The 18,560-nt window shown below is 42.9% G+C and overlaps 1 protein-coding gene across 4 annotated transcripts in view; it reads right to left on the bottom strand.

Annotated features, from left to right (window-relative positions):
* GRID2 (glutamate ionotropic receptor delta type subunit 2) overlaps positions 1-18,560 on the bottom strand; it is a 1,015,652-nt gene that overhangs the window by 302,352 nt on the left and 694,740 nt on the right. For all 4 annotated transcript variants that reach the window (XM_074950595.1, XM_074950596.1, XM_074950598.1 and 1 more), the window contains one exon: positions 5,879-5,998. In XM_074950595.1, the coding sequence (XP_074806696.1) occupies positions 5,879-5,998 (120 nt within the window). The remainder of the gene's footprint in view (positions 1-5,878; positions 5,999-18,560) is intronic.

Raw genomic sequence — 18,560 nt, 5'->3', positions numbered from 1 at the left:
AACCCAGCATGGAGGTGACAAATATATGAACTTCTGTGGTCAGATCATCATCCAAGAAGAATATAGTCTCACTATCCTGAGATGGAAGGCCCCTCCATAAACAGCCACTATTGCATTTTCTAGGTTTAGTTATGAGTTTTTCATGATCCCAAGTCTGTACAGGAACTTAACTGCTGGGACCATATGCTTTCAAAATGAGAGTGAGGTACTGTTGTTCTTAAAGTGTTTACCTCTTCCGATTAGCATCATCTTGACCTTCCCTGGTTCAGTATGGATCAGTCTACAACACAAACATTTTACCTTTCCATGCTCTCTTTTTATTTTTCTCTTTTGATTGTCCATTTTTCTTTTTTCCATTCCTACAGAACCAGTGCTGACTGCGGATCAGGCAATACTAAACCTTGAAACCTCTCCATCATAGGAGTGAAAGAAATGGCTTCAAAGAGCACGCAATTTGAGCATCAAAAAGCCATTCTACGTAATTAACATTTAGTCCTTGATCCCAAGGGTTCATACTCTGTGAGGCTAGCCTCTGCTTGCCACAGTTACAATGTTATTTTTAGTGCGTTAGTGCAAGTATGTTTACAACAGTGGGAATCAAAACCCCCAGCTCCAAGTGTAGCTGTAGTAGCCCTTCACCATTAGGGTACTGCAATCATGGGGTGCGACTGCCGCTTGCACTGACATACCAAAGCTAGCTTTAATTTAGCTAGCTCAGGTACCAGAGCTGTGAAGCAGCAGCAGCATGCACGTTGTACAAGCCTGTCTAGAATCTGGAGGCTTATGGGGCTAGCCCACACAGAAGTGTGTGCTGCCCCAGTACCCGAGCTAACGAGATTAAAGCTAGTTCGGGTATTTGTAGTACAGACATATCCTTAGTGAAAATAAATCTCGTCACTGTGTTCCCATTCTTTCACACTCAGAGGAACTGGCCTGGGTTCATGTTAAGTAGCTCCAGAGTTGCTCTAATCTATGCTTCTTGCTTCCACAATCCCTATGGCACATGCCTCCTCCTGCCCCCTTCCCATCCAGAATTCCTCTGACATGATCCCTACATTGGGGCCCTGCCTGGAGAACTGGATTTTAAGGAAGATTTTGAAGGGGCGGAGAGTGAGCGATGGATAGATGTAGATAGGGAGACAGTTTTGTGCACTGGGAGCAGTATAAAGCCAACGGTGGGAACAGGTGATGAGAGGAGTAGTCAGGAAAAAGGAATGGGATAGCACAAGGAGCAGGTATGGAGGACAAAGGTAAATGATAGCACAATTGTAGGTACAGGCAAAAATACAGAAGACATTATAGATAACTCTAGGCAGCAAATAATTCAAATAGAGAATTTTTCTCTTCTCAGGAACTGGGAAGAGATAATATCTTTGAATCTGTGAAGTATAAGTTGGAACCTATTTTGAATAACAGGAATGCTGGGAGAAACACAAGACATTTTTCTCCTGCCGAGCTTTTTTCTATATTACTAAAATACAAAACAATTCTCCTCTAAGTAGTCAACCTCCTTTTGTTCATTTGTTTGTTGGCTGCTTATTTAGAGGAACAGCAGCTTGTATATCAGTGGTATAGATAAAAGCACCTCATTCTGAAAAGTAAATGTCAAAAAAATACATACTCTCAGAAAGGTCAAATGCCAACTGACAAATGCCAAAAATACTACAGTGTTTCCCATTGAAAATATCCATTGCAGCACATGCTCCAACCACAGTTTTATGTGTAAAAGCAAGAGTTCTTCTATAGGTCATTTAGGGCATTCATACCATGTTAGCTTTGATTGATCCAGTATAGCAACGATCAGCCTACTGTATCCCAAGCACCAGATACTGCATGCCTATTATATATAAGCCATGTGCTGTGTGTAGGATGTCTAGTCAGGATGACTTTTCCAGATTGTGGTCTTCACAGATCCCAAGTGGTACACATAAGACAACTCTTTAGGAGTAGCTAAAAAACCCTGTTGCTGCATTTGTTAATGGAACTTTTTGTGTTTCTCTTCTCAGAATGAAGATCTCTTCACACAGTAAACTCCATTGTCATGAAGATGAACTTTCCAATGCTGAGAGTGATTTTTAGTTATGACAGAGCAGCCCCATGAAGGTTTTCTAGAGAATGCTTCTACCAAATAATTGCTACATGGTGTCTACATGGTTTGATGTGTCTGTTAGAAAGCCAGGAGGCCATTCTAAGTTTGTTTAAAGCAAACAATTTAAGAAGTTTCCATGGATATAAATCATTGAAGGTGGGTAAAATTTTCAAAGGCACCTAAATGATGTAGGCACCTAAATCTCATTGATTTCATCCACTTAATTTATTGCAAAATCCTGGCCCCACTGAACTCAATGGGAGATTCACCCTCCAGCCTCCCCTAGAACTATATAAAACATGCTAATTATGGAATGCCCCCAAAAATGGAATACAATTTTTTAGAAATATCAGTCAGCTTGCTACATGCACTTGCTTCCACTGAAAAAGGGAATGCAAAGCTTTACGTGGTTCCTAATATATGCTTCTGCTTGGGTCCTCTAAAAGAAAACAAAGTGCATTTTGATTCGTGTGCTGATGACACAGATATTGGAGTCCTCTAATTATCATGATGTGTATTCAACACTGACAGTTTGTTTACAGGACATTAAGTACAATTTTAGTCAAGTTGAATCAGAATAAATATGAATTTGGTTAATTATCTCAAACTTTCAACTGAGCAATGTTGTGATCTGGACAGTTTCACATGAAAATATTATCTCAAATCAAGCTCCAAGTAGTAAAAGTCTGGTATCAAAGGATGATATTTTTATTGGATTTATTATTAAGACCTCATTTAACTTAAATCTCTTGACAAAATATATAAATATAATTTAATAAATACATTATTTTACCTTATCTATATTGAATTAGTATAATTGCTTTTTAAATGGCCTTTGCAAATATAAATTATCAAATTTACAGAAAATCATAGAAAATGCCAGACCAGTCCATCTAGTCCAATACTCTGTGTCTAACAGCAGTCAATATCAGATGCTTCAGAGAAAAGTGTAAGGATGGACCATTTATGAAGTAACTTGCCCACAGGGGAAGTTTATAAGAAACTGCAAGAAGATACCTGTTGGGCTTATACATCAAAACATGAGATTTATATTACTTATAAAGGTTCATTGCACAAAATACATTGAGAAGAAGAAGATCCAAATGTCAGAACCGGATGTTGTGACAATAAGTTTCATTGGTTAATTATGCCCTGGGTAGAAAGAGTATTTTCTTTGACCAGCTTTAAATGCATTTTCTTTCAGTGTCGGTGAATGTCTCCTTGTCCTTGTATTATGAGAAAGAGTACAGGAATACCCAACTGATCATCTCTGCACTACTAATAATTTTGTATACCTCTATTATGCCCACTCTTATGAGTTTCCTCTCTAAACTTAACTGTTGCAAACTTTTCAAATCTCTCATCATATAGAAGCTTTTCTGTGCATCTGTTCATTTTCACTGCCTGTCTCTGGGTCTCTTCTATATTTTTTTTTTGAGATAGGGTGACCAGAATTGAACATAATATTCAAGCAGACATGCTTGCAGCCAAAAAAGAGTCCAAGTTGACTAATTAAGTTAAATAAAGACAACTGGATGTTAAGAGGAAAGATAAGTCTGTTGCTCTTAAAACTAAATAGTTCTTTAAATACATAAAATGAAACAAGTTCATAAATATTAAATCAGACTCAGGTTATTGTTCAGAGAGCAAAGAAGCGTCCAACAGTTTGGTCCTCAGGGTCTCTGTCAAGGACACATCCAAGTATCATTGAGATCCAGCCCTGTTTAGTTTATGAGATCTGACAGGATCTCTGTTCAAGGTGATATAGCTGCACACATTGTGTACATTAAGTTATCAGCCACAGACGATGACACAAAACTTGACAGAACATGAATAGAATAACAATTCCATTGTTGGAACATGTAGAGAAGCAGGTAGTTGTATTTCAGGATTGTGGACACACCTTTCCCCTCCTGGGTTCATATTGCACCTTTTATCATAGTATGTATGTAGATGAACAACATAGCTGAGCATGCATTGACTTTCACATCTCTCCAGATTCCCTTTTTTATTCACACTCAAAGTAAAAATATTTTCCTCCATCCTCTTGCTCTAAGTTAGCCACCTCATGTCCCTCACTTATGTGAAATAAAAAGTGGCCCAGTACATCATAGCAAGCAGTCCCAATGTTACCTTTCGGGGGAGGGGGGAAATCTTTGAATTGTTGGATGAGCGCTCCCAAGAAGTCTTGATTTTGCCTCAGAGGTACTGTGTCGGTCTCTTTATATATACCACCTCAAATCACTTGGAAGAAACAACTGCCCAAAACCAAGACACCAACATCATCTCAACTTAAAATTTACCTCAATCATCTTTTATACCACCTTCACCCACTGAGAGTTTTCTCTGCAGGAAACGTAGCAGTACGCAAGTGCCAAGATAAATTATTTCTCTTATGACTGAAACAATTCTCCTAAACAAAATCTGAGTCATGGTATTTTGTGAAGTCTCCTTCTGTCTAGTACTCATAGTACCTATTCTTATGGGAGAGTGTAGTGGGGCGACTGCCCCACCCCATGGGAAAAAAGGTTGGAACAGGCCAGAGAGGCTGTGCAGACCAGCAGTCAATCGACAAAGGCCTGTAGAGAGCCAATCAGGGCCAAGGAAGAGGAAGCCAATCAGGGCCAGGCTGGGTCCTATATAAAGGCTGCCGAGCAGAGGAGAGGGCGGTCTCTCCCTGGCTGGCAAGGAGCTAGCATCTTGGACAGAGCAGTGCTGGGCAGGCTCTGGGGAGCTTCGGCCCGGTGAGCTGCAGGCTGTGGCCCTGCTAAGAAGGGTCAAGAAGGTGCAAAGGGCCAAAGGGGAAGTGGCCCAGGGAACATAGTTGGACAAGAAGGGAGAGAAGGAGGGCAGAGAGGCTGCCACTAGAGGGTCCCTGGGTCGGAACCCAGAGTAGCAGGTGGGCCTGGGTCTCCCCCTTCCACCTTTAAACTGCACCTGGCCACGACAGACTGCAACCTGCTCCTGAAGTAAGGGGCTAGACTTTGGGGTTGTGGTTGGCCACTGAGGGAGGTGCAAGCTGAAAGACTGCTGTTAACAACCCCCCCACCTCCTGAAGGGGGTGAGACTGGAGCGGGGGGGCACTGCTGGAGGGCAATGTCCTGAAGAGGATGCCGCCGAGCGGGGAGCAACGTGAGTCCCAGGGCAGCAGAACAGACAACGGGTGAGACACCATGCGCCAAGGGTGCGCCACAGCTGACAAGAGCTAATTCCTGGAGCAACCAACGGGAGGCGCCAGTGGTGGTGAGTCGTGACCCCATCACAGAGAGCTATGGTATAAAACATCATTTCTACTAAATCATTCTCTGCTTATTACAAGAAAAACAGATACTGAAATACTATAATACTTTATTTTGCAGTAGGTTTTCTGTTTCTATAGCTATGAATTCTATTCATCTAACTATCATAGTGCCTCGTTCAGACCTTATGCAGTGTGGTGTACGACTGGCTACTCTGAAAGCATTTCAATATAAAATTTACTGTTTTGGAAAGCAGTTGTAGCTGTAACAGAACAGGCTTCACTGCTCTTTTGGGAAGGACTAACAACAAGTTAACATATTCTGCATTATTAAATTGGACTCCCCTGTTAAACATAACCTATTGTAAGGCCTCCTTGCAATAAAGAACCAGCAGGTTACCCAGAAGTTTAAGACTTTTCTTCCACTTGTGTTCTTCTTTCAGTCTAACAGCCTGTTTTATCATTTGCAATCAAATACTTGGCTGTTTGGACAGAAAATACACTGTAAATCATGCAAAAATTACACTCTTATTCAATGTATCAAGTCTCACCTTGCGGATGCCTCTGCCAAGATCTTCTCCATAATTGGTCCCTAGAATTTCAAAATGGACATTTGGATTCCCCCCATTTTCAGCAAATTCCAGTTCTCCAGTCAAGCCATTCACTCCACCCTGATAGAAATAAAGAAGATGGAGTGAAAACTCAAAAGTATCCAAATAAACCATATAGTATATATCTATACACACACACACACAGACACAGTGTATATATATACACATACTTGGGACTTATGCACTAGCTTTGCAGAACAGACAGAAATAGAAGCAGAAGGTGAACCTCAACAGGGCCAGTTTGCCTATGGACTGTACTTTCAGGCAATTTTTGATAAAGGCAGATGGGGGTGACAATACAGCAGAGGTGAAGCAATCAGTCTTTACTGGGAAGGATTAGAGATGAAAATGCTACATATACCATAGGTACACTCGAAGTATATGTTAGGGGATAATTCAAAACCACATACAAGGTTCAGCGTCCTATTAAAGCTGTGCTGACCCAGAGCTGCATAATAAGAAAAGCTTATATGTACATTGAAAAGGAGTACTTGTGACACCTTAGAGACTAACAAATTTATCTGAGCATAAGCTTTCGTGAGCTACAGCTCACTTCACTTCATCAGATGTATTAAGTGAGCTGTAGCTCACGAAAGCTTATGCTCAAATAAATTTGTTAGTCTCTAAGGTATGGACAAAGTTCTGTCCTTGCCTCCGTGGGTCCCGCATTTCCTGGCGGATATCACTAGCCTCAGAGGCTCACTGTGGCCCTCCATGTAACCCTTCTCTCTCTAGAGACAAGGGTCACAGTCTACGGAGCCATTTTCATCATAAGCCAGTGAGGGATGTGAGGAGAAGTTATCCTTCCTTGCACAGTCTCTGTTGTCTCCCAGTCTCAGTGATTAATCAGGGGGCAAAGGTGGGGGGCGGGGCAGAGCCCGGGCCCACCCTCTACTCCAGGCTCCAGCCCAGGGACCCTAATAGTATCAGCTATGGTAGCTGACCTTTTAGAAACACAACATGTACAATTCCCTGGGCTACTTCCCCCACAGCAGCCCTTACTTCCTCAAGCTCCACTTCACCTTTACCGCAGGGCCTCCTTCCTTGTGCCTGATATGGTGTGTACTACTCAGCCTCTCCAACAGCACAACTTCCTCCCACAGCTCCTGACAGGCACACCCGCCTGACTAACTGGGAGGCTTTTAACTAGTTTCAGCCAGGCCCTGATTGGCTTCAGGTGTCCCAATCAACCTAGCCTTCTCCCTGCCTTCTAGAAAGTTCTTAATTGGCCCCAGGTGTCTTAATTGACCTGGAGCAGCTGCCATTTCACTTATCCTGGTACCAGGAATTTGTTTAGCGGGGAGCTAATATATCTATCTCCCACTACTTTTCCATAGCCATCTGGCCTTGCCCCATCACAGGTGCCACAAGTACTCCTTTTCTTTTTGTGAATACAGACTAACACGGCTGCTACTCTGAAACCTGTCTATATGTACATTGAAACCTTAAACCCCTGGAAACTCACCTGATTTCTAGTTTCGGTATAAATTTGATTCTAAGCCCAGTTTTTTTTAAAAAGTGCTTTGAGGGTGTAGTGAACAAATACAGGCCAATTTATGGCTCCAATTGGCAACTCTGCTAATCTTGTGTATTGCTTCAAAAAAATCAGATGAGACTTCGCAGTTCTGATTGCACTTTCAGTTGGAGGTTCACTATTTGAAGTCAAAAATTCAAAGTGAAACTCAGGGGATATGAACTATGGATGGGGCCAAACAAAGCCCTGCTCCAACAAGGTACATTAGCTCGTGTCTAACTATAAGTACCTGCTAAAGTGGAGATCAAAAAACTGCATCCAAACATCTTAAGTTTTGGGAAAATCCAGATATGGAAACAAATTTTGGAACTCAGGAATAGTTTTAACTCACAGAAAGTGGAAGTGAAGATAATGTTCACTCTTTTCAAATTTTAATATTATAACAAGAAGAAATATAGGAAAGGCTGGGAGCACTGCCTATTATTAAGGTTGCCTAACACTTCCCATTATAAGACCTTGTTTTCAGTTGCTTATAGCTCTTCCACACAAACCATTTGGAGTGAAATTTTCCATGCTGGCTATCAGCCTCAGGTTGAAATTTTTTGGAAAATGTCCATACTTTGGAATAGGGACTTGAAATTCAGCAGTGTGTGTGCATGCATGCCCTTTGTGTCATGGATGTGCCTTTGCCCCATGAAAACTTGGCCAAATTCAGCTAAATTATAGAGTTTAGCAGCTAAAATCTTCAAAGATTCCATCCTCACGGCGCATGCTCGAGTCTCTCCTAGTGCTGACCACACTGACCATCCCCACCAGAGCGACTGAACATTATCCCTCCAGCCCAGGGCTACAGAGGCAAACCCAGACTTTCCCTGTAATGGCTAATCCAGGCCAGGGTGGCAGAGTGACTCCCCTATTGGTACCCAGGCTGGGTGGAGGGGGAACCTGTCTGCTTCAGATGCAAAGGGGACAAGATCCTGACCAAGGATATTGTGGTGGAAGGCTGGGAATACAGATTGGGACAAGAAGCCAGGGAGTGAAGACTGGGACAGGAGGCTGAGCAGGGATGGAGACTGGGACTGGCTGGGCAAGGAGACTAGGAACAAGTGGGGTGGGGGAACAGGTGGAGGGAAGGTAGACATATCTGACAAGGAGCCAGCATGTGTGGGGTGAACTGCAGCTGGCTGGGCAAAGGGACAAGGAGTTTGGGAAAATGAGGACACAGACTGAATGAGATGCTTGAGGAAGGAGACTGGGACTTGAAACAAGGGATGATAGGGAACACAGATGTGGGGAGAGGCAGCTGGACACTGGAGGGTGGGGTGAAGAGGAAGATACACAGGTCAGGGTGTGAAGGAGGAAACAGACTGGCTGAGTAAGGAGGCAAGGATAGGGAGTCTGGAGGGCATGAGGCTAGAAGTTACTGAGCAAGGAGACTGCGACTGAGATCAGAAGACCTGAGTGGAGATTGGCACGGACAATGTGAGGAGAATGGGACTCAGATGAGAAGCCAGTGGTGGGGAAAGAGACAGGGCTGGGACAGGGACATATTGGAGGGAACAGGGAAGAAGAGTATATTCCTACTAAAGCATACTTCCCGCCAGAGCCTAGAATACAACCCAACATCCCTGAGTGTTACCATTCCTCTGCTATAAGCAAATGTCTGTGTCACCCACTGTGAAAGCCCAGTCTAGTGCTGGTCCACATTGAGGATCTCAACCTACTACTGCTATTAATTACTCTATTAGCTCAAGTGGTGGATCTTACATTTCCACCTCTGTTATGAATAATAGGGACTTCAATATGATGCCATATAATGGAATTTATGTGTGCTTATTTTTCCTCTTTTTCTGGTTTGCTTTTTTAAAAAAAATCCTAGGAAATTACACCCAAAAGTCCATTAAAAGAAAATTATTAAGGTTGCAAAGCCGAACAGTCAAAAGTTAGGAAACATCAGCGTTAAGGTTGTCTCTGCAACCTTAATTTGACCTCTTTGTGCAAATACATTATGATACAGTCTTTAATTACGTGATCACATACTATTTTTATCACAGCACTCCTGCTTCATTCAGTGCACAGGATGCACAGTGCTCAATTAATGAGCAGCTAGTCAATATTTTGTTTTATCTTTATTGTTCAGTGTCTGGCTTAGACCTTAATTACTGTACACTATTCAAAGCCTACTCTGAAGACAAATTATTCACTTTCTCATTGGCTTTGCCTGTGATGCTCAACATTACAGCATCTACTTGCTTCACAAACATTAATGAATCTATTTTCAAAACACCCCTGTGAAATGAGCGGGTAGCACTATCCCAGTTTTACAGATGGAGAACTGAAGCAGAGATTAAGGTAAAAAGCATCCACTAGTTTTAGGTGCCCAGTCTGAGACACCTAGGACTTGTTTTTTCAGAGTACTTAGCACTATACCTCACTTCATATATTCAAAGCAAAGCTCCCATTGGCTTCAGTTGCAGCAGTGAGTGCTCAGCAGTACTGACTCTAGGGTTCCTAGAAAATGAGGAACACACAGAGACCACCTGTGAAAGTTTGGTTTCACTGACTTAGTCACCATCACATAGGAAATCTGTGGCAGAGTCAGGGACAGAATCAAATTCTCCAGGGCAGTATTCAACCATGAGACCATTCCTTCTCTTATTACAGACCTCTGCCTCATTTCCGAGACGCATTCCATCTTTTGCAACAGATGAAGCAAGGGTCCTACACACACTTGTCTTCTTTACTACACGACCCTTATTCATCCACAGGGCAGGTCCGGCCTGTGCTCTAAATGAGGCAAGGGTTCTATGGAAAAAATATATGTGATCATGTAATTAAAGACTGAGTATTTGACTTGGCAAACGTTGTTCTTTTTATTTTGTTTAATTTCCTGGGCTTTTAAAAAAGCAGGCTGAGAAAACAGAAAATCCATCACGAGGCATTATACCAACACCCACACATATCATCAGCAGTGGTGCAACCTTAGATCCCTGACAAAGGTCTCTGCACTTTTGAGCTAATGAAGAAACAGATAGCAATAGTAGCTTGTCATCCTCTATGTGGACCAACACTGAGGGGGATCAGACTCACACATTGCCAGTGGATTTCACTGATATTTGCTGACAGCAGGGGATGGTGAGTTTCAGGAAACATCACTCCATTCCAAGATCTGCAGGGGGGTGTTATCTAGGGGACAGAAGTTCTCCTAATATTTTCCTCAAGCATGACCCCTTCTGTCCTGTCCCCGCCAATCTGTCTCTGTCCCACTCCTGTTTCTTCTCCCCCCCACACTCTATCAGATCACATGCTCTCAGTCTTTGTCTTTATGACTTGGGGCCTCTTGATGACATCATTCATGTAAGAACTCTAATGAAAGACTGTGTCATACTGCTCCTCTTAATCACGGCAAGAAGTATATAGGAGTGATAGATATTTAAGGAGTTATGTATATATGCTAAAATTACACTCCCTAGGTCTAAGAGTTAAGTAAGACAGATCACCAAAAGGTAATAAGAATATAAGAATGGCCATACTGAGTCAGGCCAAAGGTCCATCTAGCCCAGTATCCTGTCTTCCGACAGTGGCCAACGCCAGGTGCCCCAGAGAGAATGAACAGAACAAGTAACCATAAAGTGATCCATCCCCTGACGCCCATTCCCAGTAATCCACATACTCCTGGCAGATAAGGGGGAATGGACGCTTCCCTCACTCTGGCTGGTTATATGTAAATTGAGTACTGTATGGTTCACAATGGGCATCCATTCATCCACTGAGCCAAATGCTAACAAAGGATTGTAAAATCTTCAAAGACAGGAAATTAATAGGATGAGGTAACCAGCAGGAGTTATCTTGTTTAGGGATAACACAGTGAACTTTTTGAACTATCTCTGGGGTACATACAAACTTTCAATCTGTGGGGACATGCGGCCTTTGAGCTTGATTTTATGAGAAGAGGTCTCAGCTAATCTTATTGAATAACTGGGGAAATTACTGGTGGTAAGCTATTTTGTAGGAGCTAGGGGAATGCCTTGTTAGTTAAGTTTAGTCTCTAGAAAGTGTGTTACATTTTTTTTTATATATGTAACCATTTGTTATCCTTTCTTACAGGGAATGCAAAACCATGCTCTCAAGTGTCCCTAGCCTCTGTTTGCCAGAAGCTGGGAATGGGTGACAGGGGATGGATCATTTCATGATGAAGTGTTCTGTTCATTCCCTCTGGGGCACCTGGCATTGGCCACTCTGGGAAGACAGGATACTGGGTTAGATAAATCAGTGGTCTGACAGTATGGACGTTCTTATCTTAACTGATTTTTATTTTAATTTCTGTTTTTTCTTAAATGTCCTTTGTTTTATAATTGAACTCAAGTGCTGTGCACAATACAGGAGCTGTGGTCTAAGGTGAAACTGGTTAACTTTGAGAATAGAGGATCTGGGATTTCTGTGGGTATCCAGTGATAGGGGCTGAATACCACAGGTGACTGGTGGCTGCGGTGCATCATTTGTCAACCCACAAGGCAAAGGCATAGCTCATGTAGCCCAGAGGAGGGTGCTTGAATGGCTGATAAGCTGGTTGTGCTAGTAAGACACAGGCAAGACTCCTCACGCTGTAGGCAGGTGGTAACAGGGTGACTCACAGCCCTGGGGGCCCCAAGAAATCTCCCTGCACAATCAGTCCTAGTTTCCCCCTCCAAGCTCCTCATTCAATCTGTCTCTCGCCCTTTCTTCCTGGTCTCTAGTCATCCTCCTTCCCCTTCCTCCTTAGCTCCTAATTCCAGTCTTTCTCCCCAGGCTCCTCATCCAGTCTCAGGGCAGGTCTATACTAAAAAGTTAGGTCAACCCAGTGACATCACTCATGGGTGTGAAAAATCCACACCCCTGAGTGAAGTACTTAAACCAACCTAGCTCCCCATGTAGACAGCACTAATTTGACAGAATTTTTCTTCCGTTGACCTAGTTACCACTTCTGGGGGAGGTGGATTTACGACAGCAGTGGGAGACCCCCTTGTCTCACTGTAAAGAGTGTCCACCCTGAAGTGCTGTGGCTGTGCCACTGCCATGTTTCTAGTGAAGACATAGCCTCAAGTCTCCCCGACAGCTCCTTGTCCAACCAGTCCCAGCCTCCCCCCTCCCTCATCCAATCTCACTGTAACCCCCAAAACTGGCTTCCCCACCCCACTTGTTTCCTTACCCAGTTCCTAGTCCACTTGTCCAGCCAGTCCCAGCCCCTCCACCCCAAGTCCCAAATCTCCCTTCCACCCCCTAGCTCTCATTTCCACTGTTCTAACCGCCCCCCTCCCCAGCTCCCATTTCACTTTCCTTGTCCAGCTAGTACCAGTCCCTCCCCCCAACACGCAGTCATAGCTTACACTGTGATTAGGCAAAGTAGAAACAGTCTGTGAAACTTCTTAAAACTACTAAGGAAAATAAAAGTAATTTGCCAGCTACCTAAGCGTATGACAGAAGAAAGAGGAGTAAGGTATGAGGTTTCACAAGGGATGACTGAGGATAAAATTAAAAGGGATATAGGTGAGGACCAATTGCTGTTGGTCAAGCAACTGATAAACAGGAAAAGGGGAGAACACAAACCATTCAAGGCCATATGAACAACATTTAAAGGTACAACGCTGCCTTACTAGGTTAATATAGGATATCAACTCTACTGGGTTAAAGCACATATCCCGACCCCTTTGAAATGATATAAATTTCCAAGGTTTGAGCATGTGCCAGTTGTCTGTAAGGGGAAAATGAGTTGTGGTAGATGTGGAGCAGAACACTTGTGAGAGAACTGTATGGAAGAAACAGAACCTAAACTGCAGCAATTGTGGAGATAAGCACAGTGCAGCCTACAGCAGAATGAACTAGAGACACAGAGAAGATTAAAACTATCCATAAAATATCCTATGCAGAAGGTACCAAAAGATATTTACACTGGAATGTGGAGAAAGAGGAAAATACCAGAGAGGGAGAAGAGCTACTGGTACAACAGCAGTACAGTTCAGGGCAGGAAAGGTAAAATACGGGGAACGGATGAAGATGTACTGCTTGTAGGCAAAGAGAAATATATCGTATTTAGGACAGAAGTGATTAGTTGCACTTTACATACAGGGAAGACAACTAAAAGAATAAAAATTATAACAAAAGCGGCACATAAATATTTGTATATAAGCACTCTCTCAATAGACCATATTCATGCAATTTTAAATGAAGGTAATGTATTTAAACAACATGGTTCTATTTTTTTTTTTTTTTTGCTGGAATGCACATAATGTATTTACACATGGTCAGGAATTAAGGAGCACTGTTTTTGAAATGGAAAAAAAAACAGATCAGATGTGATGTGTACAGAAAACATGGTTAGTGAGAAACCTCAAGTTCAGAAATTCAGGATATGACGTAGTCAGACATGACAGAGAAATACAAGAGGAGGAGTCTGTGTACTTATAAAGGAAGGTCTTAATTATGTTGACAAAGAATTAAAAAGGCAAAGAAAGACTTGGAGAAAGTACTGTGGGAAAATGAACAAAGATTTCACGGTTTCAGAGATGTAGAAAAGTTAAAAACAAATGGTGTATGGAGTAAAAACAAATTTATACTTACTTGGTCTTATAGTAAATGATAAAGTCAAAAGTTCTAACTTAGGAAAAGCAGACATTTTAGCTAAAGAGTTCCAAAAAGTTAGTAGTTATACAAATCAAAGTAAAGCGTGAACAAAAAATTGAGAGTTCTTATATAGCTGGGTAGATTATATAAATGGCGTACTAAAAGAAAATTTCAGCATACAGGGACTCAAAAAATGCTACACACACAAGTTAAAAGTACAATCCCAGGTAAAGATAGCATATGCAATGCAATGCTTAAGCACCTACTGCAAGGGAGTTTAGGAGTTTGATTGAAATTACATAATAATACATGGGGAAAAGGAATACTACTGTCAGAATGGAAGCAAGCAGTGATTACACCAACAGGAAAACCTGGCAAAATAGGCACAAGACCCGAGGCAAATAGACCTATTGCCCTCACATTCTATGTGGGCAAAATTAGGGAGAAAATGATACAAGTGTTTAGTAGCATACCTGGTCAAACTGAAATGATAAACTGTGTAGAGTGGTTTCAGGAAAGGATGATATACAGTTGATCATATTGTAAGATTAGAAACATTAAGACAAAAAATCACAAGGAACAGATAGTTATGGTAGCTGTCTTTTTGGACATTGAAAAAGCCTATGACATGCTACAGAGGGAAGGCTTGCTGTATAAACTAGCTGCAGTTGGAATAAGAGGAAGAATGTTCTGGTTCTATTTAAATGACAGAACCAAACAAGTCAGGGTAGGGGTGGCTTTGCAGAATATTTATAAACTTACTAACGGCATTCCACAGGCGAGTGTTATCAGCCTAACCCTGTTACAACATTATGATTAATGATCTCACAGAGAGTATACGGGCAGGAATAGGTATTACTCTATTTGTGGATGACTGTGTTATACGGGCCAAACACAGAAGACTTAACATAGCTGTGGAGAGAAACTACGAGATGCTCAGGTGGATTTGAGAAGGTGGAGATATTTGGGGATTTACGTTCTCCCTTGCTAACACAAAGGGAATGATCTTCACAAAAAGGAAGATTGGGGAAGAATGTAACCTATATCTCTTTACAGAAAAAATACAGGTGGTTCAAAATTTTACATTATTTGGAGTTATATTCAACAACAAACTAACTTGGAAGGGTCATACAGATAATATCAAGACTAAATGTAAAGATAGGATAAATCTGCTTAAGGTATTGCTGAGAACAACTGGGGTGCAGATAACACGTTGCTGACAGTATATGGGGCATCAGTTTTAGATTATGGATGCCAAACCTTTAATTCAGCTTCTCAATCAACACTAAAAAAAAATTAGAGCTGATCCAAGCCTAAGCTCCATGAAGTGCATGTGGTATGAATATTAGGACTCCGTTGTGCGTGCTGCAGATAGCAACCAGAAAAATGCCTAATAATTGAAGGATGAAATAGTTTAGAGTTGACCTTTTGGGCTAAGGTTAATGGAAATAGTGGAGATAAGCATACTAGAAGAATAGATGAGGACTGTTGGGAATTAACTAGACAAAAAGTAACGGGGCCCCACAAACTCCCACAGGGTAACAGTCGAAAGGTGAGAAAAATATTTGGATGAAAAGGAAGGTCTAGAAGAAATTAAAATCTTTAATTGTGTGAAATCAAACTATGATTGGATGGTTGTCTCTCCAATTGTGGATTTGAAATTATATGAGAAAACAAAGGGAAGAGCATGACCGTCAAATATGACAACAACACAGTTTATGAGTTTGTACAGGGCAAATGAGGTCAGCATTGCCAAATCTACACTGATGGATCTAGGGATGACAACACAGGTAGTCAGAATGGCCTTTTATACTCTTGAAGTTGGAATTAAAAGATTTGTGAGACTATCCAATTTTGTGGTATTATGACAGCCAAATTGACAGACACACCGTTGGCAATGACCTGGACAAGGGATGTATACCCAACTATGATTTCTATCCTATCTGACTCTTTGTCGGGTATAATGGCAATTAGGAAGGAAGCCTCAAAAAGCAGGAATGATTTAATCAATAAAATACTGTTCTTAACTACAGAGATAGTACAACTTGGTATACCACAGTAATAGGGCAGATTCCGTCACACGTTAGGATTCCGGGCAACAAAATGGCAGATAAAGCAGCCAAAAAATGCCTTAAAAATGAGGAGGTTGATTTAACAGTCCCGCTGAATAAATGGAACTTCAAAAGCTTGGTTAAGAGAGAACTTACGAAGGAATGGCAAGAAACATGGACCTAAGAGAAAAAAGGGTGAAGGTTCTACGAAATACATCTTAAATTTGAGGATAATGGGCTACTTAATAGCTATGATAAAAGAAGTGAAGTAATGATATTTCGAGTGCTAACAGGTATGGCAGAGCTCCGATGTCCCCATGGGTCCTGCGCTTCCAGGTGGTTTATGCTAGCCTCAGAGACTCACTGTGACCCTCTACGTAGCCCTTCTCTCTCTGGGACCAGGGTACAGTTTACTGAGCCCTTTTCATCATAAGGCAGCAAGGAGGTTGGTGAGAGAACTCCCACAGTCTCTGTTGTCCCTACGGGCTTCTTCCATAATAGTTTATGCCCCTGTCAGGACAGGAGGCTAATCTTCCCCTCCCAGGAGGTGTTTCTGTAGTGGCGGGTTCGGGGGGAACCCAGGCCTGCCCTCTACTCCAGGTTCCGGCCCAGGGACCTTAATGCAGCAGCTGTTGGCAGCCAACCTTTCACAGCCAGAGTTGCTACATTTCCCTGGGCCACTTCCCCACAGCTCCCCCACTTCTCTCTCTTAACGCCTTCTTCACCCTTACCTTAGGGCTCCCTTTCCAGTAGCTTGAGGGTGTTTTCATTGCCCAGCCCTTCAGCCTCACTTCCTCTCCCCTGGCTCTCTTTGGCCTGACTGGAGTTAGCCCTTTTATAGTATCAGAGAGGCCTTAATTAGAGTCAGTGTTCATGTTAGCTTAACAGCCTCACCTGACTTCGCAAGTTATTTGAAGTCAGGTGTTCTCATTCACCTTACAGCTTCAACTGACTCTTTGCAGGCTAATTGGAGTCATGCATTCACCCTAGCCAGGAGCAGCCCCTGCTCTGGTCAGCCAGGGAACAGAAAACTGCTTATCCAGTGGCCAGTATATCTGCTTTCTCCTACTCTGCTGTAGGGAAACCCTGGCGCACGTCTACCTGGAGCGCGCCAGGTTGCAGCCCCTATTCCGGCTCCTCACCAATATTTTGTTAAAGTTTTGGCTGCACTTTTCTCCTCACCTTCTTATTTACGCACTCCCTGTCCGTGGCCCCACTAAGTCGCGGGACCTCCTGGTCAACCTCCTCCTGGCCCTGGCTAAAGTGGCCATCTATAAAACCAGGGTGAGGAGGTTGGCCGATGGAGTCTCCTGCAACTGCGGGGCCTATTTCCGATCCTCCGTCTGTTCACGCCTCCGGGCAGAGTTCCTCTGGGAGGCGTCCACCGACTCCCTTGACGCCTTTGAGGAGCGGTGGGTGCTGTCCGGGGTCCTCTGCTCGGTGTCCCCGTCCGGTTCCCTTCTTTTGACCCTTTGACCGCACTCCCATCCCTGTTCTTCATTAGTTGTCCCCCGTAATTACTTGGCTTCCAGGTCTTGTGGATCTCCCCCTTAGGCTGCGGGGGGGATCCTTTAGCAGTGGGTGAGCTTTGCCCGCCCACTTCCTGGATCCCAATAGGCCTACTCTGCTGTACCCAACTGATCTGGGTCTATCACACAGGTCATTGTGAGCTGAATGGTAATTTATATTTACTAAACAAAGCACAAAGATGCATTGTGCGATACACACAAAGTCCAAGAAACAGTTGAGTATCTGCTGTAGCAATGCAGGCAGAATGACATAGAAAGAAAGATTCTCTATGAAGAACCGAAACCCTTCAGGTGAAAGAATATAGTCTGAAGGGATTGGAGAGAGTACCAGGAAAGAGGGGTAGAATTAAAAAGGCATTACTTAGCTTTTCAAAGGCTACAGGACTGGGTAGGAGGATATAGATTTTTTTTTTAAATGCAAAAACTGCAGTAGGTGATGCTCATAGCCTCACATGCTGAGTCTGCTGTACCATAAAACAACAGGAAAAAGAAAAAAAAATGGGGACAGGAGTAGCTCTGAAATCTCTCCTTAGAGAGGAGGGGAATTGGCAAGAGACAAGGAGAAGTTCTACGGGAAAATAAGCCCTGGGATCATGCCTGGGAATACAGACTGGGAATGGCAAGAACCCGAGAAGAGGTAAAGTAGCCACAGTAAGCAGAAGACACTCCAGTGGTGACCCAGCAGGGGGCCGAAAAATAGGGAGGACAGGTAGGAAGGAGCCCAGGGGAACAGCAACAGGGTTTGAGATTGTACAGACCATGGTTGCTAGACATAGGGTCCCTAGAGTGGGTGAGCCCAGATTCCTCTACCAGCGCCTAGAGAAGTGGCACAGCCTTGGCTGTGGATAAGTAGACTGCTTGAGACAGTTTATCTAAAGGGACTTTGATATCCCGGAAGGGAAAAACTAAAGTAACTATCTGAAGGGTCAAGCCATGAAGAGGGAGCACACTCCGTCATGAACCGTAAA

Source organism: Natator depressus, chromosome 4, assembly GCF_965152275.1.
Source record: "Natator depressus isolate rNatDep1 chromosome 4, rNatDep2.hap1, whole genome shotgun sequence".
Taxonomy (NCBI): domain Eukaryota; kingdom Metazoa; phylum Chordata; order Testudines; family Cheloniidae; genus Natator; species Natator depressus.
The sequence above is the reverse complement of the archived record's forward strand: the minus strand, read 5'-3'. Positions and strand labels throughout refer to the sequence as shown.